Source organism: Hoplias malabaricus, chromosome 7, assembly GCF_029633855.1.
Source record: "Hoplias malabaricus isolate fHopMal1 chromosome 7, fHopMal1.hap1, whole genome shotgun sequence".
NCBI classification, from domain to species: Eukaryota; Metazoa; Chordata; class Actinopteri; order Characiformes; family Erythrinidae; genus Hoplias; species Hoplias malabaricus.
The window spans coordinates 10,795,502-10,816,510 of record NC_089806.1 but is presented as its reverse complement, the minus strand read 5'-3'; the positions used below and the strand labels follow the sequence as shown (position 1 = coordinate 10,816,510).

The 21,009-nt window shown below is 38.7% G+C and overlaps 2 protein-coding genes across 2 annotated transcripts; both read left to right on the top strand.

Annotated features, from left to right (window-relative positions):
- The first annotated feature begins 656 nt into the window (after positions 1-656).
- On the top strand, positions 657-12,175 carry LOC136702031 (AN1-type zinc finger protein 3 homolog). The gene is made up of 6 exons (XM_066676850.1): positions 657-948; positions 5,666-5,706; positions 6,156-6,281; positions 8,734-8,787; positions 8,904-9,032; positions 11,179-12,175. The coding sequence occupies exons 1-6, from the start codon at positions 884-886 to the stop codon at positions 11,331-11,333; spliced, it is 570 nt and encodes a 189-aa protein (XP_066532947.1). The 5' UTR covers positions 657-883; the 3' UTR covers positions 11,334-12,175.
- A 770-nt stretch (positions 12,176-12,945) lies between these two features.
- On the top strand, positions 12,946-19,195 carry LOC136702214 (uncharacterized). Its single transcript, XM_066677171.1, has 8 exons — positions 12,946-12,985; positions 13,487-13,604; positions 14,178-14,240; positions 14,382-14,441; positions 14,718-14,750; positions 14,866-14,931; positions 16,143-16,205; positions 16,339-19,195. Exons 3-8 carry the CDS (start codon positions 14,183-14,185, stop codon positions 18,411-18,413), a joined length of 2,355 nt encoding a protein of 784 aa, XP_066533268.1. The 5' UTR covers positions 12,946-12,985; positions 13,487-13,604; positions 14,178-14,182; the 3' UTR covers positions 18,414-19,195.
- Positions 19,196-21,009: the final 1,814 nt, after the last annotated feature.

Here is a 21,009-nt window from a genome sequence, read left to right as displayed (position 1 = left end):
ACATACAATCACACTAATTGATGAGTGAATTATTTTTAATGGAGCATAACTTAGTTGTTTTATGTTGCATATTATAATATATGCATTAAAATATGAATGTTCATAAAAATTCTAAAAGTTTGAGGTTTTAAAATATATATAAAATATATTTACCTTAAAAATACAATTTCAAAATCATTGTGATGCTTCACTGACCCTGAATAAATTAAGTAATTACAGCAAATTAATTAAAATAATGTTATTTTCCCTTTGATAAACTTTTTAAAAATTACATGGACAAAGGTACATCATTTTAAGTATTATTTTCTTTCTTGTCAATTATGACTAATATGGGAATACAAACTTGATATGATTTAGTATCGAATCGAAAACGATCGGTGGTATCGCCCATCTCTTAACGCTCCAGCCCTTTAAACGAGCTTTGTACCACTGAAAACTGATGTGGACGCTTCCATTCACACATGGGGGTATTTGTCTGATTTGTGGAATTGATGTAATACAATTAAATCCAAGTTACTATGAGTAGTCGTCCATTTTATTACTCGCTACAGGTTTCTTTCAAATCTAGTGATATTAAATTATTTGTACTGCCCCCATTTACCTATTTTTCGCCTTTAATAATTTGGACCACCCTTTTCCGCTAGTCGGAGGTATATCCCGTCCAGCTGATGGCTTTGATTTCAGTAACTGGTCCTCGGTCTGTGACACAAAATCCGGTCGCCCATCTTCTGGCTTTATAAGGGAATATATTTTCCACTTTGCGCTGGTTTTGTTGGTCGGGGGGTTAAATAAACATTTCGCGTAGATATCTGCGGTTACCTAGTGTTATTTGACCGTGTTTAAGCAGTAGGCCTTAGTTCAGTCCTCGGTCTTGCGTGGCTCTATGGGGGACAGTGAGAGCAGTAAAGCACCCCATTTGCCGCCCAGGTGTCGCTGCGGATTCTGGGGGTGAGTTCCTTTCTATTTTTAAGAGTTTTTACATGTTTTAAAATGTGAACTGCGGCCTGAAATGGTCACTAAATCTTCAGTGTCGTCGTGGCCGGGTGGGGGTTGGGGAGATAACAGCTGCTATTGTATTTATAAATGTCAGCGAAGTAAAAATAGAAGGCGTTTTAAAGCAAAAGCAAAGTGTCATTCACAAGTCAAAATGTGGTTGTTCTTTATAAATAACTTAAGTATTATTAAAGCCCGCCTAAGGCTCTTAAAAGCAATGTCCTAGCATGCCCCAGCCCACTGTAACTACACTGAACCTTGAATATCATCAATTTAAGCGATTTTCTCATGAACCATCTCATATGCAGACACTGATAAAGATTCATATCCCTAGTTGAACAGCATAGATATGTTCTGTTAATTGTTCTAGATAAAATGTGACTACACACTTGACTATAACATTTTCTTCAAAGTCTAGTGACAATTGTGTGTGTGTGTGTGTGTGTATATATATATATATATATATCATCCTATTACTACTTGCTGTATTCTTTCCTGTAAGTGAACAGTAGAGTAATGTATGATATATTTTGTGGTTTTCTGGTTGCTGAATGGACATAATTTGTGCTAGGTGGTGTATCATGAGCAAGAGAACAGCGTCATGTATGAACATTTCCACTGTGACATTGAACTGGAAGAGAGTTGCAAAAGGGTGGATTTAAACGGCATGGGTTTTTTGCATCATAAACCTAAGGAACCAATCCTGTCAACCTGTGGGGTGGGGCCTTTGAGCTGCTGGGGCATTGTAGAGATATGGAGAGTGGGGAGAATTGGGAACAAATTGCATCATCATAGTTTATTATGTACTGACTTTATTAGAAGGTGCAGAGTTATGGAAAAACATTAGAGGATTAAAAAAAGTATACATTTTTGATGAACAGTGAATTTTAGGGGTTTAATCATGTACTGGTGGAGGAATTTTAAAGAATGACTAACAGCACATTTCACTAAAAAGAGCAGAGTTTGTTTTATTACTCTTAGTGCAGTATTGGTACTGTTTTTGTTAACACCAGAGATATCTATCAGAAACATGTTAGACCAGCTGAGTTTGGACTGCATTAATGTGGTACTGCCAGTGTTGCCTATTAATATCTTTAACCTTGTAATGTACATTCTTTGGTCAGTGTTTTTGTCCCATAATTCCTATTTGTTATAATGCGAACACCATACTGTGGAAATCTCTTGTCCAACTCTAAAATGTAGTGCAAATTAAGGCTCAGTTTCAGGTGTTTGGAGTCAGCACCTGTTTTCAGTCATCCAGAGCCTGAGGAACTGTTTTTCTCCTTAATGGCACTTCCCTGAAAGGTCTGGACATCTGCTAATGCCGGACACACTGTTTTCTCCTCTCTGCAGGCTCATACTTGGACTGGCAGCTCAAATCCGATTTCTCGGCATATCTGAATAGAGTAGGACAGGTGTTCTTCAGTCTAAGCTGCAGAAATCTGCATTAAATCTTTTTCCCCAGTTGAAATCAAGCAACATTTGGATGTTTTTGGGATATATTTTATTAATTATTATTTATTTACTGACAGGGCTTGTTTAATTCTACTTAAAAATAGTTTACAGGTCTCTGTAGCACGCTCTGCACTGTGTAGAATCTTCACATTAAATCCATGTTCAAATTAAAGTTTGGTGAATAATCAAAGTTTGGTTTTTTAAGACGGGTTTCACAGAAATGAAAATCTGTCTGAAACTGAAATTAAAGACACTGTGGGCTGAAACTGAAAATAAATGTTAATATAAACGTACTAAAAATGTTAGTGATTTGACAGCTGTATGTGCCTCGGTTACTGTAAAAGCTATTAGTTTTAGTTTGGACTTTTATTTTAGTTATAAGTTGACATAAACAAACGAGAGCCTTGGTGTTGACCTGCTTGCAGTGACAATCCTGAATGTTTACTGAGCTGGATGTGGTGTTTTTATGGTAATAACAAACCTGTAATGGAGATGTTCTTGTGTGTTGTACCTTTAATGATTCTCAACATGAACAGAGATTTTAGCGAGATCTATTGCCTACTGTTTCTGTTAGAAACAACGATAGAGTTTTACATGGTTGGTCTTTTCAGTGTCCCGTCTTATGTTAAGAGACCTTTACTTATGTAACTGAGACCTTTTCTGGATTCTGTTCTTCTGTTGATATTAGTGAAATGAGGTTGTTATTTCCATATATTCAGTATTTCCTTCCTTCTCTGAAACCAAAATGAGTGTTGCTTTGTTTTCTATTAGTGTTATGATAAGAGGTCACTATGCTCTGTTTAGTGACCTGTAAAGGGATTACCTCTTTCTGCTGTGTTGAATTTAGCTGTTTGCAGCTGTATTATTCATTGACCAGTGAAAATGACCCTGAAAGAGACATGATAGATAAATGAGAGGTGAATGTGTAACGAGTACAGCCTTAGGAGAGAGCTATTCTTATTAAAAATAGCGTCTAGAATATGATACATGGCCTAATTTTAGTCAGTTCATGCCCTCTTCTGATAGAAATCCGTTATTTTCATCTAGAACCATCATTCTTGTGCTGCTTATGGAATTGAGTGTATTTACATACATTTTTATTGTCTGCCTTGCATTTAATGAATGAGACTTGGCCATAGAGGCATTACTAGGATATCATCTTTGGATTGGAATTAGGGTTTTATGGCTGGATAAACACATTTTAAGAAGAGGGGTTTGAAGCTATGTGCAGTTCTTCGAACATATTCTAGTCGGTTGTTGTGTTATGCCTCTCCAGTAGTTTATATCCTTAAATAAACAGATGTACAACCATCGGAGAAAACATGATATGTTGAGGTTAGACGTGTCAGCACCTGAATAAACATCTGTTTTTGTGAATTCTCAAAGGAAGGACTTTCCGTGTTGTAGGAGCAGCCCTGATTCCTTTAGGTCTGTTATGGTTCTTCAGTAGTTTGTCCTCAGAGGCACTTGTCTGCTTCACTGTTGGGTGTTTTATTTATTATTTTAATTTATTAAATTGTATTTATTTTTTTGGGCCAAATTTGTTTGGAGGCAATATCTATCATGAGATATAATGACGTCTGAGCTCTAAAAGGAAAAGGCCCTCTGTGTGCTCTGTCACAGTATCTTTATTTATTCACTTTTATGTTCAGTAACCATATTTTACACCACTAATATTTTGTAAAGGCTACACCAATAGTGGTGCTGTGCAGTCAAGCTACTTGTAAAAATGATTTTATTACATTATATGATGTGTTTTTCTTTTTTTTTAATAAAAAAATAATGGTCTTTCTGTGTTACGTGACTAGGCCTGGGCTTAATCCTTTTACCCAGTTCTGCACAATTCTAATGCTTTCCCAGAACATCTCTCTCTGACAAACAGTGAGGGGTTGGTAGAGTGGTGATGATATACATTTTATTTATATACACACACCACACCAACTAGGTTAAGTACATTTCTTTGGTAAGTCAGATTTTATAGAAGTGTTTATTCAATAGTTATTTTGAAATGAATATTTTAATCAGGAGTCCTCACATCGGTAACAGCCTCTACTCTTCTGAGAAGGCTTTGTACCAGCTGTGGGAAGGTTGTCTGAGAGAATTTAATGGCAGCTACCAGAGCAGGCTTTACGTGGTTGTATGTTGTATAATTTAGTTCTGGATCACATCACCTCTCCAATCGACCCAGAGGTATTTGATGGAGCCCCATCACTACACAGTTCCACTGCTACACTACAATCCACATTAAGCAGTGGACGTTGTTGAACTTTGGCTCGTGCAGTTACCTCAGCATCTTAAGTAGATATTCTTGTGTGCACTCGAAGGAATGTCTAGGACGTCTTAAGAGTTTCTGACTGATAGCATGTATGTTTATCATATCATACATTAACATGTGAGGCTTATCGTTCATAAATAGCTCAGGACTGTGGCCAAATGCGCACGTGGCTGTTTTTTGTTTTCGGTCACGTGTTTCAGATGTCCTTTACCTATGGTCACTGAAAAGCACCTGGAGAAACTGAGAGGCATTAGTCAGCTCTCTTTACATTCGCTCAGTGTTTATTTTCCACTGATAAGATTAAAGACCAGGGGGGTGTTTCTCAAAGCAAGAGTTTCCAGGATAGCCACACAGTAAATGGGTAATGAGCATGGGGAAAGTCATATTGGATAGTCCTCAGCATTAAATGAGTAATCCTGGCCCTGGTACTCCTCCTCGGCCTGTTAGCCAAGCGGGTGGATAAAGTAATATTAGCTTTTGAATTAGTATGTATAATAAATAATACATTTCTCCTCATTTTATTGCTGTGGACTAGGAATAATAGATGTCTAAGTCTTTATTCATTTATTTATAAGTTGTCACAATTTGTTTTAAGACAATGTTGAGAGCTCAGTGTTCATTACCATGTCATGTATTAACTGTCTGTTAGCGTTTACCTTCATTAAACTCTAAAGGTTCTGGTTCCTTGGGGAGACTAATTGTAGCTTTGTGTGTTTTAATGGACTCAAATTTAGATTATTTTTAAAGCAAATTACAGGTTTGATTCAGGAGCCTATCTGACCATTTTAATCTTTTTTTAAATGTATTTTACATCTATTTTTGTATCTTGCTTATTAACGTATATATTCTACACTGAGTTTGAGGAACTCATTTAAACAGAGAATGAATTCTTGAAGATTTCTTTTAAATTTGTGGGGTTTGTTTGTTTCTGTTTGTCCTTAGATCCAGCAAAACAATGAACTTGTGCTCAAAATGTTTTGCCGGTAAGTTTCTTCCTGTCCACTGTTACTCTTCTCTTTGCAAAACTGTTGATTGAGGAAGTATTTCCAGTCCCATCCCAGCTTCTCTAAGCATTAGGCCATGGCACTGATACATAGGTCAGTGTCCCTTAAATCAAGAGGGCATCAAGGCGGGAGGTCAGGACAAATATATGACTGAAGTTTGTGAGGATAATATTTATAACTCTTACTTAAAGGTCAACTGATACAGATTTAAAGAAGCAGTCGATTTTTATCAAAGAGATTTTTGATCTTTATATTAGCAAAACTAAAAGATAGCATTGTTACTGAATGATTCGGTTTATACTCCATAGAGCGGGTTTCCCACATGATTTAGTACAAAACCTGTGAAGCATCCAACTGTCGAATGAACAGCTGCTGTTATTTTCAGGTTTCGAGTTAAACATTTAAAGCCTGCTCTTATGCATTTTCAGATGTTCAGAAGAAACAGCAGGATGTTGACTGTCCCAGCAGCAGCAGCAGCACAGCTCACACTTTACTGAGTGTACAGAAAAGCTCAGAGCCAAACACAGATCAAAGTGACCTCACCTCACAGGAAGGTAAGAGCACTGCCACGTGCCGGAGAGAAATATGAACGTGAGTTGTTGTCTCATCGCTCCTGGGTTATGGGTTCAAACCACATTTTGGGTCATTGTCTGTAAGCAGTTTGGTGTGTTTTCCCTGTATCTGCATGGGTTTACACTGTGCACTCCAGCCTTCTGCAGATACCTCCTGTAAAATACAAAAAGAAAAATAAACAATTTGAACATGTTTCTTTTAGACCTTAAGTAAGAAATAAATGTTTAATTTACTTTTCATCTGATATTTATTTACAAGTCTGTAATTGAGCTTTCTTAATTCATTACAAGCTCAATCAATTATTACATCAGCAGTGTTCACACTCATCACCCTTTGATATGCAATTTATGGACAAAAGTATGTATAAAATCAAGCACTTAGCCATGCAGACTGCCTTTTAAAACATTTGTGAATGTGTTGTTGTAAAAAGCTCCCTGAGTTTGGTACTGTAATAGGATGCCTCATTTGTAACCATTCATTGATTCATTCATTCATTATCTGTAATTCTTATCCAGTTCAGGGTCACGGTGGGTCCAGAGCCTACCCGGAATATTTGGTCGCAAGGCGGGAACACACCCTGGAGGGGGCGCCAGTCCTTCAAAGGGCAACACGCAGACACACTCACACCTACGGACACTTTTGCGTCGCCAATCCACCTACCAACGTGTGTTTTTGGACTGTGGGAGGAAATTGGAGCACCCGGAAGAAACCCACGCATACACAGGGAGAACACACCACACTACTCAGACAGTCACCCGGAGGAAACCCACGCAGACACAGAGAGAACACACCAACTCCTCACAGACAGTCACCCGGAGGAAACCCACGCAGACACGGGTAGAACACACCACACTCCTCACAGACAGTCACCCGGAGGAAACCCACGCAGACACGGGGAGAACACACCACACTCCTCACAGACAGTCACCCGGAGGAAACCCACGCAGACACAGAGAGAACACACCACACTCCTCACAGACAGTCACCCGGAGGAAACCCACGCAGACACGGGGAGAACACACCACACTCCTCACAGACAGTCACCCGGAGGAAACCCACGCAGACACGGGGAGAACACACCACACTCCTCACAGACAGTCACCCGGAGCAGGAATCGAACCCACAACCTCCAGGTCCCTGGAGCTGTGTGACTGCGACGTTAACCTGCTGCTCCACCGTGCCGTCCTTGTAACCATTCAGTTAAAAAAAAAAATAATAATAATAATTCTTCCCTCTAAGGTCTTTCACTATCAGCTGTGAGTGGTATCCTTGAAATGTTGTTTTTCAGGATTTGGCATACACCTTTGTGCACCAGTGCTTCAGCTTTAGGGCAATTGTATGCTTCCAACTTTGTGGGAACAGTTTGGAGAAGACCATTTTCTGTTCCAGTGTGACCATGCCCCTGGGCACAAAGGCGTTGTTGGTTGAATTTAGTGTTGAGAACTTGACCGTCTCACACAGACCCTGATTCAATCCCATCAAACACATTTGGGACAAACTTTCATGAACCCCTCAACCCTCTGAAGTACATTCGTTATATTTCCAGCAGAGGGGGCTCTTTTACCATCAATATTATTTCCTTTCATACAGGAAGCTTCAAAGATTGTTTGTGTGGAGGACTTTGGATTCTGAAAGATCCAGGAATATATAGATTAACAGCTCACTGTTTGCCTCAATGTAAATTAATATTTAACTGGTTCATGTGATGACTGAACATTGCACTGTGAAAATTATTTATTTTTTCTTATAAGACTAGTTTACTCATTTGCAGTGTGTGAATGAACAGAAATGCTGTGATAATTAACAGATTTTAGATTTCGAGATTTTTGTTTTTGCGAATACCAAACCTAACTGAATTTCAAGTAAAAGCTTAATACTGTTAAAAAAAAAAAGTCAAGCGCAGCTACTAAATAAATGTAGACTTGTTGTAGGCGTCGACATTCAGTTGTGTGCACAGATTTTATAAGCTCAATGGAAAAGCATGAAATCAAAGAGGCTTACGGTGCCTTGAGCAGTGGATCTTTGGAGTTTTTGTTCTTTGGAGTGATGGAATACAGCTGGAATGGTGTGTGATCAAGAACTAATTGTTCTACATCAACGCCTGACCTCTCTCAACCCCTTATGATTGAATGTTATTAAATCTTCAAAGGAATGTATTAGCATCGAGTCTAAAGCTTTCCCAGAAGAGTAGAGACAGTTACTGCAGCAGGGGGTGGGGCACCCAGTAGATGCACCCTTTATAGATTTAAATACAAATTATTAAAGGCAGTGTCAGTGATTCTGGGGAACTGCTGTTCTCTGGCCTGTTTATATTTAGAAGCGTCACGTATTTTATAGTAATGGTATGTTTGAGGGTGGGGGCTTCTGTGATACATAGCTGAAGTTTCTTTCATTGTTTGTAACCCACAATGCTAACATTCTGTTTACTTTCAGGAGAATTACACTCAGATCCCCTCTGTTCCTCTGCTAAACGTCTGTGTGACTCAGGTATACCACAAGCCCTCAAACGGTGCCTATGGCACTGATGTACATTTTGTGTGATTTCATTTATTCACTCACTCATTAGCACATACGTTTTTAACTGTGTGTGTGTGTCTGACAAGATGAGGAGTCTGTGAGGAAGAAAGCAAGGGTTTCTTCAGAGGATCAGAAGCAAAGTCGTCGTCGTCGTTGTTTCCGTTGTCAGTGTAAACTGGAGCTGGTTCAGCAGGAGCTCGGTTCTTGCCGATGTGGTATGTCATGTCATTTTCGTATGATTTTTCACTTAACATTTTACTCGTTCAAGATAAATTCCCAGGTCAAACAACAGCATTTCTTATATTTTGGTGTGTGCTGCAAGATTTATTTGAAGAATTAAAGCTATCAAAGCAAGCTTTAATTCAAAGTCACCCTCCATCCAGGCACGACTGACCACCTCAATGTCCACAACCTACTCGACCTGTCTGCCAGTAAGGCAAAGTTGATAATAAAAGTTAAACACTATCACTCTCAGGCCTCTGCCTTTGGAGCCTGCTTTGATAATAAGACTCTTTGTAAGAGCCTTTGTTCACAGATAATGCATGTGTGTAATGTTTACCAGAATTCTGCTGAACTACAATGGGCTTCTTCACCGTCACCGATGAGCTTATTTATGAGTTATTAATTATAGTATTTTGCATTAAACATCAGTATTCCTTTACAACCCCAATTCCAATGAAGTTGGGACGTTGTGTAAAACATTAATAAAAACAGAATACGATGATTTGCAAATCCTTTTCAACTTTTATTCATTTGAATACACGCCAAAGACAATATATTTAATGTTCAGAAGCATAAAATGTATTGGGTTTTTTGCAAATATTCACTCATTTTGAATTTGAAGCCTGCAACACGTTCCAAAAGAGTTGGGACAGAGGCAACAAAAGACTGGGAGAGTTGAGGAGTGCTCAAACACCTGCTTGGAACATTCCACAGGTGACTTGGAAACAGGTGAGTGTCAAGATTGGGTAGAAAAGGCACATCCCTGAAGGGCTCAGTCGGTCACAATTAAGGATGGGGCGAGGTTCACCACTTTGTGAACAACTGCGTGAACAAGTCGTCCAACAGTTTAAGAACAATGATTCTCAATGAACAGTTGCAAGGAATTTAGGGATTTCATTATCCACACTCCATAATATCATTAAAAGATTCAGAGAATCTAGGAAAATCTCTGCAAGTAAGAGATAAGGCTGGAAACCAACTTTGAATGCCCGTGACCCTCGACCCCCTCAGGCCCTCTGCGGCTTCTCTGGGCCCAAGCTCATCTGAGATGGACTGACACAAAGTGGAAAAGTGTCCTGTGGTTTGACGAGTCACATTTCAAATTGTTTTCTGAAATCATGAACGTCATGTCCTCTGTGCGAATAACAATCTGGACTTTTCCTCTTTGGCCCAAAGTTCAAAAGGCAGCATCTCTGATGGTATGGGGGTGTGTTAGTGACCAGGTCATGGGTAACTTGCACATCAGTGAAGGCACCATTAATGCTGAAAGGTTCAGACAAGTTTTGGAGCAACATATGCTGCCATCTGAACAACGTCTTTTTCAGGCACATCCCTGCTTATTTCAGCAAGACAATGCCAAGCCACATTCTACACGTGTCACAACAGCGTGGCTTCGTAGTAAGAGTGTGGGTACTAGACCGGCCTGCCTGCAGTCCAGACCTGTCTCCCATTGAAAATGTGTGGTGCATTATGAAGCACAAAATACGACAATGGAAACCCCGGACTGTTGAGCAACTGAAGTTGTACATCAAGTAAGAATGAGAAAGAATTCCGCATACAAAGCTTCAACAATCAGTGTCCTCAGTTCCCAAACATTTGAGTGTTGTTAACAGGAAAGGTGATGTAACACAGTGGTAAACATGCCCCTGTCTCAACTCTTTTGGAACGTGTTTCAGGCCTCAAAAAATAAGTGAATACTTGCAAAAAAAAATGTATCGGTTTGAACATTAAATATCTTGTCTTTGTAGTGTATTCTATTGAATATATTTTGAAAAGGATTTGCAAATCATCGTATTCTGTTTTTTGTTTTACACAACTTCATTGTGGTTGTAATTTGTGTATTTCCATATTTAATTTAAGTCAATATTTTATCCGTTTAGCTCCATCAAAAAATATATTTTTTTAACAATGTTTGAAAGAAAATGATTTAATTCAAATTTAATACAAGTTTTTCAATATCAAGAAGTTTGAACCCTGTTATTTGTATTAGAAAATCAATAAAAGCCTTGTCCAAGAGTAGGCCAAAGTTTCTGTTATATAAATAAGGTAGATATTCAGGTTTTCCCATTTTTCATCTCATGTGTTGCTATGTCGTTGTCCCCCACCCTCTTGTTCTTCCCTCCCTTTCTCTTTGTGTAGGTTACGTGTTCTGCATGCGGCACCGTCTTCCGGAGCAGCACGACTGCGTGTTTGATCACCAGGGCCGTGGACGGCAGGAGGCTGTGAGGAAGATGGTTAAACTGGAGCGAAAAGTGGGCCGATCCTGTCAGCGAATAGGGGAGGAGTGTTCCTGAGCCACAACCAATCAGGAGAAGGCTGGAGTCTTATCAGAATACTACGTCCCTGTTTGCCCTAGTACTAAATAAAACAGGGAAATGGACAGTGAGAGAGACTCTGGGACCTCCCCAAGATTTTAATCTGTCCGAGCTACTCCCGACTGGTTTCAGTGATTTAAAAATGGTCTCTGGACTTCAGAACGTTTGCTCAGTTCTGTGTCTCCTAAAGAGCCTGGAGCATGATTGGAGGCTGGACGCTCCAATCTTCAGTGGCTTCTCAGGTGTGGGTGGAGGGTTTGACCAAAGCCTTCAACCTTCTCCTCAACTCCAACCTCTTTCAAGGCCTTTCAGCAGTGGATGGGGTTCAGTTTTCCTGAAAATACGCCAGAAAATCCAACAGTATTTTACTTAAGTACGTGTACTTGAGAAAATGCAACTAGTTCCAACCCATCTCTGCCCTTGAGTGAGTGTGCATTTGAATTGTTGCACTGTTTGTGTTTTGTTTTTAATGGACGAGGTGTCTGAAAGACCAACCTAAAGAGCCTGAAGCTGATTGAATGAATACTTTAAAATCCTCAAAGCTGACTGTGACCAGTTTAGCCCATTTGTTTCACCCTCTTCCTCTCGCTGGGTCTTTTGATCGAATAACACATGAAGGCCACATTAGAGGGCAATTTTGTTTGTTTTTTTTTTTTCTGTAAAATGAAAGGAGGGTAAATTGATATTAAATCTTATTTAACTGTAATATTTGATTTTCACATGTTAGCATATGTCATGTTTGGATTATTTATCTTAAAATTTGTTGCCCCTCCCCCTTTGTTTTGCTGGTCCTCCTTGTTCTGTAAAAACAAATAAATTGGAATGAAAATGTATGCCATTGTTTTCTTTGGCTAAGAAAAAGAAAAGTCAGAAACCGGAGTACAGTATGTTGTTTAACTTATCTTGTAACTAAGCAAGATGTGTGTCATTGGGCATGGAGAACTTTGATTCATGCTTTACCGCATATTTAACCTCTCCATGACCATGAACAAACCAAAGCACAAACAAGTTCACTAAAGACAGTGAGGATAGACGACAGGAACAGTGAGAAGCCATCCCAGCGTCTGGGCAGCAGTTGGGGAAAAGATCATTTGCTTGAGGACACTCCAGCTATGGATGTTGAGGGAGGAGACAGTGCTATTTTTCAATAACATGCCAGACACCTGCCTGTACTATTATAATTTTTCATTATGACTAGTACTGTAAATAGAGTATAAACACATGGGAAAATGTGGTTGTATACACCATTATTAGGGAGAGAGTTACCTCAGAGCTGGGAGGTGGGGCAGGGGCAATAAACTTAAACAACAGAAATAATGAGGTACAATTGAGGAAAATCTGAGTTTGTGGTCCATATTTACACAACCTTCTGGAGGGTTCATGCACCGCTGTTTGACCTGCTTTCACATCATATTTCTCAACATAATTACTTTCATTTCCTCATACTGTTCCCCTCACTGAAAACACACTGCAAGGGGGGAGCTTTAATTGTTAAACCAATTAAATGTAAGGTGTTCTTTGTGACGTTTGTGTAATGTAATAATACATGATTTCAAAGTGAAACTGGTTGACTCCACAAAAGGAGATTTATTAGGAAACGCAACTCACAGGCTCTAACTCACGTTTCACAGGTAAGTTCTAACATTCGCCACAGATCATAGAAGCCAAGAGACCAGAAAGTGTCTTACTTTTTTTCCTGAATTGTAAAACATGTTGAGAAGCTTTTGTAATGCTCTAAACAAAAACATTACCACAGTGTGTTATTACACTCTTCTGTTATCATTCTCTCCTGCTGAAGTCTCTGGGGGTTGGTTATCTACTGGTGTAGGTGAATCAGGATAGGGTTAGGGTTACGGTAAAAAAAAAAAAAACCTCAAACCTGAGGGCGACCTCTGCATTTCCTCTTCAGTGAAGTTATCATATGTGAAACCCGATGACATGAAGTGTACAGGAGAAGGGGCAAAGGGATGCCAGATCCTTTGTGTGTGTATATATATATATATATATATATATATATAATGCACTACAAACTGCCAAGGGGCTTTAGACACCGTTTTTACACTGTTACAATGTGTCTCTTTATTGTTATTGAAGTTCAACACACTGCTCTCAGAGTTCGCGCCTTTTTTCAGGCTTGCCCTCAGAGAGAGATCCGGTTTCATCCGGCTGAGGGTTTTCGCGGTAAACACCAACACATCTCTGCACGACGGGACGTGACAAAGACTGAGAGGAAAAGGAGCACTCGCGCTGGTTTGTACCGATTTTCACATGTTTCAATATATTAGAATAACTTCACCGAAGCTGACAAGGTCAGAATATATCATTTCTATTCAACATTTGGACTTTAATAAAGAAATAAAAGATAACTACCAGCAGTTGATAAATTCTGAATAACACTTTCATTAGCTTTAATATATAATGTCAAAGCTGAAGATTAAGACAAACACCTTGCTAACACGTTAGAAACATTTTAGTGTTTAGAGAGCCTGAGGAGGATGTTCTGTTGACGTTGCAAGTTGCTGAAGGCACCGTCTGTAAATAGAACAGCTGCAAAATGGTAGGCCACGTAAAATGACAGTAGGGTCAGCAGACCTCCAAACTTCATGTGGCCTTTAGATTAGCTTTAGATATTCTTGAGATGTGCAGATGTTCTCGTCTGAAAGTAATGGTCAGATGTGTGTGTATTTGTGCCGTTATAAGATGACTTTCAGTTACCAGACCCTAAATGCTCAGGACTACCTGACATTCTGACCCAAGACGGTGCTGAGAATTGCATTGCATGGTATTTTTGTGGTTTATCTCAACACATTTTGTTCTCAACAGTAATCATGGCAGCATCTGAGGCCCAGGAATATCTGGAGAAATACAGAATAGAGATTATCAAAGGTGTGAGAGATGTGAAGAGCTTGGTGGATTTTCTAATCTCAGAAAAATTTTTAACTCGTGAAATGGCAAAAAAAATTCACGCCGAAAAAACTAAATATGATGAAATGAGTGAGCTTTATAGCTATCTGAACTGCACAGCAGGATATGAACTGGTGCTGAAATGGCTGAAGGAAAATGAGTATCATTTCATTGAAGATTTGGGTAAGTCTGTTCATAAACTTGACCAGAACATGAAACACATCGATGAATGATAAAGTATGAGGAACACAACTAATATGAACCAAAATATCCAAACCGTCATAAATTACTAATACATTCAGTACAACTGCTTGTTGACAACATCAGATGTAAAAGTGCTATAAATAAAATCTGATTTGATTTTGATTCTTAATTCATAATGTATTTCTTAATTGTATTAGTGTTATTTTCACGTGTTTTGCATAAAATCAGTAACGGCTTTGCATTTACATCAAACAGAAAAGAAAAATAAAGGACATGCAGAACCAGCAAGTAAGTTGCTTTAATATGTGTAATATTTTATGTCAAGTTTGTTTCCTATTAAAAAAAAAAACACACAAAACAAAAAGAACCTTCCATTACCTGCTGTGTCTATTTATTTTACCAGCAGATAAGAGGCCCAGAAGCTCAACTGAAGCTGTGAATGAAACAGATGGCGACCAGAGTAAACCAAGTAAATCTTACTTCTTTTATACCACCACAGTATTTTTCTGTATGTTTCTGTATGAGGATGGTGGGCATTCAGGCAACTTCGCAAAACCCCTGATCCTGTACACAAAACCTCAGAAATAGTATACAGCTACACACTACAACTACACATTACACCAAACGACACAACAACCACAACACACCTCAATAATTACAGCACAGTTGGAGTCTTTTTTTCCCCCAGAGTTCCCCACAGGAAAACATGGCCCATGGCAACACTACATTATAAAATGTTAACTGTTTTTAAATTCACCAAAGACTTTTTGGTTAATAAATTAGAATACTAGCATTTAAATGTTCAGCGACAGATGATAACAGAAATGAAGTGGTTGCAGGTAGGAAGAGAGTGGGCTGGGTGCTGTGTGAAGTTCTAATGGACTAATGGATGGTTGATTTTCTGTAAAGTGCTCCTCTCAATAAATGGTTCCTCTGACATTAATATCTTTATGTTCTTGTTGTAGTCCACTAGTACAGGAACAAGTCTTGCAGTTTTGTGAATGACAGGGGAGTGTGACAGTAACAGTTCTTGATCCTGAGAAGAATTTAGAAGCAGTTAATATGCCTCCAGCCCAAGTTCAAACAGAAGCAGTTACACTCCACTGAGGACGTGGATGTTCAACAAGAACAAAATCCAAATGAGAGCCAGTTCCCAAGCACAGAATCCAAGCTGATTTTTCTAGCTGTGGAGTTTAATATTTCAACGCAAACACAGGGTCTCAATGCTGCAACATGTGCCTAGACAAAGGCTGAGAAAAAATATGACATACTGCTAGGCCTACACAAGAGTTAGAGTAGGAAAGGCCAGTCAAGAGTCAAACTCAAAGCTCACAAAACCAGATTGAAAGCAGGGTTAGTAATTGGACAAGGAATATACTGAAATGGGAGGTACTGGAAAACGCTTCCACTATCAGCAAGCACATAATTCAGCTACTCTACAAGAACAATGACACGTGTAGAGCCTAACAGTGGTAGGTTTAGTGAAGTCAGAAAATGAATGTATGCGAAATAATCACCGATTGTAATTTACTTCATAGTAATCAGTGATTAGAAGATTTAGCACCTGCGAGTACGTTACTCTAACAGCTGTTACGCTTTCAGTATTTTTTACAATAAACATTTCCATGTGATTTATGAAAAAAACAAACTTTATTTACTAATCTTTACCCCTTTATACAGGTAAGAGAGTCAGAACAAATGTAGAAGATGTGGATGAAATAGATGGTGGCCATAATATGCCTTGTAAGTATTTTATTTCTTTTAAAACAGAATAAATTACTGGATATTTACATTAATATCAAAGGTTCTACAGGTTTAAATATGAACTTTAATTTAAACATGCAGTCTATTAACGACAATTTTCTTTTAATCTTAGCGGATCTAAAGACAATACCAACCTTTGCAAAACTGGAAGAATGGGTCTCCAGGCCTTTAATCAGCCAGCGCCTGATGCAGAAGTTGAAAAGTAAACTCAATGATGATGGAATGAAGGACCTGGAAAAACAGCTCGAGGACAAGAAGCTTAAAAAAGTTGTATACTTAAGTACAAATGACATTAAGGCCATTGACTGTAACCAACAACTCAAGTTGTATTTCAAACACGGTAAAAGTGCAAAATTCCCCAAACTTCCAATCGAGTTGTTCTTTGAGAAAGATAAAGATCATGTCTCACCCATCCAATCTGAGACCGAGACATTTCCTGAAAGCTCTCTTGATGATGACGTATTCAGTGACAAGATTCCAGATGATTTAAGCAGCAGTGGATATGGCTCTTCGCTAAACTCGAGCAATGCTAGCACACGCTTATTTTCAGAAAGCTTCCCAAAAGATCTCCATGCAGTTCAGGCCCAGAATGAACCATATAAACCAACACAGCATGACAGAGAGGACTGTACACCACTAGAGGGCATCACAGTGGACAGAAATGGGTCATTTATAACAGAGCCATTTCAGTCTGACTCTGTATGGAATACTACAGATAGTGTCGTGAAAAATGAAGATAAGATCGGTTTTAGTCCCGTTTCAAAGTTTGTTGGCCTGGAAACTCTTTCCCAAAATCAGTGTAGGGGACCTGATTTTTCAGAGCAAAAGCAAGACCTCAGAGTTTACCAACACAAAAATGGGTCCATTGACCAAATGCAGCATGAAGATAAAGATGGAACACTATTAGAGGAAGCCATGGACCCACTGAAGAATATAAGTGCACCATCATCATCCACTGTTCTGACTGTGGCAGCAGATGACCCTACAAAAAGTGAGGGCTCAAAAGCCACCCAAGAAACTAAAAGAGCACCATTGACAGCAGGGCACCCATTTCCGGCCCCCATTGTGGTAGCAGATGATGCCATGCAGAGTGAACACTTAATAACTACTCAAGGAAAGGATTATTTTTCCTCTCTTGACAAGACAGACACACAAACTCAGAAGTCAAATGATCTAAAGCAAACAGAATCTGCCTTTTGCAAAAGCCCTAAAGGAGGAGTTTATACACCACTAGAGGAAGACGTGGAGATGCAAGAGACATACAGCACTAGGAATGAGCCATTTACACCACGACCTGTTCCCTTTTCACAGCCTGACGACGCAGAAGTGCTCTCCCAAAAACAGTACATGGGATCTGATCATTCAAAGCAAACTTGCCAAAATGGAGCCATTGACCAAATGCAGCATGAGGATAAAGAATGTCCAGAGTTCAAGGAAGCCATGGACACAGAACCAGTCACTGATGAGGCGTGTGCAGCAGAGCCATTATCACCTTCCATTCTAGGTGTGGCAGCAGATGATTCTACACAGATAGAGGAAGTTGTCCTGGGAAAGGTGCTTGATGGCCCAAATTTTACCAAGGAGAAAGATGATCCTCGCCCCCAAACACAGTTTGCTAAACCATTCCAAATGTCATATGTTCCAAAGCCAAAAGTTCCTCACCTAGCAGCCGGTTTTAGTAGTACACCATTAAATGACTCAGCAAAAGCTAAAGAAAATGTCGAAAGAAAGAAAAAGGCCAATAACAAAAAGCTTATAAAATTACATGGACTTGGGGAGCAGCTTAATAGGTGGGCACGGGCAAAGAAAAACTGCAAAACTAAGGAGGACGTAGAAAGAGTACTTGCCTGTATCTCAATCAGAAATTATGTAGAACACAGGGAGAACCCGTTTTTCACTACTGACAACGTCTGGGAGTATAAAGACCCAGAGAATGGTGAGACCCGACTTATTATTACCACTGATGAGAAGAAGTGTGATATTGTGGCTAATTATCAAATGTGGGTCTGTGGAATTTACAAAGCTGTGCTCATACATCTGGAGGAACCGGACATTGAGTATGATGAGTCTTTTGATATGAAAATAAAAACATGTAAAAGGTTTATTTTCGAGGTTCTTGCCCCAGCTCTGGTGGTGTTCCGAAGCATCCAGAGACGAAAGTTGTGCTCACTCATCCAAAAATTCTAGAAATCCTGATGCATTTCTCCCTCTCTCCTGCTTCTGACCTGTTGATCCTTTCCTCTGCTTTCTGCAAAAGCTCATCTTTATCACATTTGTCAGAGACTTACGGTTCAAATAAAAGTTAACTACTAGCATTAGGAAACTGGCGTGATGCATACGTTTTGCAGTCTTCACGTTTACCATTTGCACATGCGCTGCAAAAATGAAATCTAAGCAAGTAAAATTTACTAAAATCTAGTCTAAATATCTAGTGTTACTCGTTTGGAAATTGCTGTAAGAATATAATAAGATTATTCAACTTATTTCTAACTTATTTTGACCTGCTTTACATAATTTTATCTACAGAAAGTGTCTTATTCCATTATCAGATATTTTTTGCTTCTTTTAAGCATCTTATGTTATTTCTTGAATTAAGAAAAAATTCACACACATTACCAAAAGCTAGCGAGTTAAATGGCATAAAATGTTACGACCAACTACAGCTTACACAACTAAACTAAGATAGAATATAAAGAAGCAGAAAAATAAAAACGCTTTGCACTCCTCTGTTCAGATGTGTCCATAGGTGTGTGTGTGTGTGTCAGTGGGAGTTGCCCATTGATGGACTGTTGATTCTTCCAAAGTTTTGCAGGAAATGACTGAATGAATGATTTCTACAAAATTACACACTGCAGCTTTAAATGTCCTAGACTGTTCTTGGGGCATATGTGAACATTTTATAATGTCTAATTCTTGTTTTTTTTATTGTGATAAATAACGTTTAGGCCTGGAATTAAGGATGTATTTAATAAACACAATTTTATGAAAAGCACATTTTGAATTGTAATTAAATATGTTGCACACATCTTTGGGAACACTCGAGACATTTCTGTATTATTTTTTCTTTGAAAGTGTACAATTCTCTTGTGACTGTTAGGGATGGTCTAACCCAGGGGTCGGCAACCTTTACCACTCAGAGCCATTTGGATCCGTTTCACACAGTAAAGAAAACACTGGGAGCCACAAAACCCTTTGGAAATTTTACATGAAATAACACTGTATATAACAGGTTTTTTTTTTTGCCTTTGTGCTGTGTATAAACAAACTACACTGTGTTACATTTATTATATCAATGAACGACTGCAGAGAAAATGAAATAACTTTTCTGCATGCAACAAAAACATTTTTAACTCCGAAAAAAAGACGTTGTGTTGACGGTTAAGTAAAATACTCAATGTCTATTTGAGTCCTTGTAGTAATGGGGGAAAAAACGCGGAACTAAAATGATCCACTGGCAGCAAAGAAAAACGCTGTCCTCTCTCTGCGTGCCGTCATTATTTCACTGGCGCCGTGCAGTTAACGGTCAAAAAGTTCAAGAAACCGCACACTGGCGGGTGTCGGACGTTGGAAGTTGTGACGTGTATTAAGAGCGACAAAATATTTTAAATGTTAATATATTTTAGATGTTACAAGATCGTCATAATCTTCATAGAATTACATTTTGAAAATGAACGAACTAAAATAAAACACATTTTAATTAAATACTCAGTAATTATTTTCAAAAGCTGAGCCGCATCAGAGGGATCAAAGAGCCGCGGGTTGCTGACCCCTGGTCTAACCCGACCGTGTTGGGAGGTGGTTTAAATGTTCTCCACTTAGTAATCAGCCATTCTACTGTCCGGAACATAGTTTTTACATTCATTCCCAGACTCGTATACATCTATAGCCTTCTTTCTGAAGGCCTCAGAGAGCTCTTTAGGTATCGCCATGGTGATACCACTCACTTTAGCAACTGCGGTTAAGCCAGCCGCCGTTTGAGAAAACACGGTTAAACTAGCCGCACGTCAGATTTTAGTGCGCGTATACTAGTGACTTACCGGTAATACTCAATGCGCGTGAAGACCTGAGCTTATGCCCTTCATTTTAAAGAAAGTAACAGCATTTAACCGGTTTATATATTGGTCATTTCTAGTAAGTAGTCCAAACAATCAACAGATATCAGTTCAGGGTTTACTACACTATGTATCTATGAAGTATGAAGTGATTTTACTGTATAGTTTTTATGTAAATGACATTCAAAATCCCTATAATTCTCCATTGTTTTTAATGTTAACTCAAGTTTACTGCTTTATAAAATGGTTATTTTGAATAAGTAGTCCACACAACCAATATATATCAATTCAGTGTTTGCCATACTATGTACCTATGACATATGAAGTGATTTTACTGTATAGTTTGTATGTAAAAGACATTCAAAGTCCCCATAATTGTCCATTGTTTTTTAACGAGTCAAGTTCACTGCTTTATAATATAGTCATTTCTAATAAGTAGTCCACACAACCAACAGATATCAGTTCTGTGATTACCATACTATGTACCTATAAAATATGAAGTGACTTTACTGTATACTTTGAGTAAATGACATTCAAAATCACAATAATTCTCCATTGTTTTCAATGATGACTCAAGTTTACTGCTTTATAAAATGATCATTTCTAATAAGTAGTCCACACAAACAACATATATCAGTTCAGAGTGTACCACACTATGTACCTATGAAATACGAAGTGATTTTACTGTATAGTTTTTAAGTAAATGATATTCAAAATCCCTATAATTGTCC

Excerpts from the sequence above, each read along its gene's own strand:
- LOC136702031 (XM_066676850.1), top strand. The coding sequence starts at position 884 with ATGGGGGACAGTGAGAGCAGTAAAGCACCCCATTTGCCGCCCAGGTGT. Across the intron at positions 6,282-8,733 it reads TGACCTCACCTCACAGGAAG|GAGAATTACACTCAGATCCC; the intron begins GTAAGAGCACTG and ends GTTTACTTTCAG. Across the intron at positions 8,788-8,903 it reads TAAACGTCTGTGTGACTCAG|ATGAGGAGTCTGTGAGGAAG; the intron begins GTATACCACAAG and ends GTGTCTGACAAG.
- LOC136702214 (XM_066677171.1), top strand. The coding sequence starts at position 14,183 with ATGGCAGCATCTGAGGCCCAGGAATATCTGGAGAAATACAGAATAGAG. Across the intron at positions 14,241-14,381 it reads CAGAATAGAGATTATCAAAG|GATATGAACTGGTGCTGAAA; the intron begins GTGTGAGAGATG and ends ACTGCACAGCAG. Across the intron at positions 14,932-16,142 it reads TGGCGACCAGAGTAAACCAA|GTAAGAGAGTCAGAACAAAT; the intron begins GTAAATCTTACT and ends CCCTTTATACAG.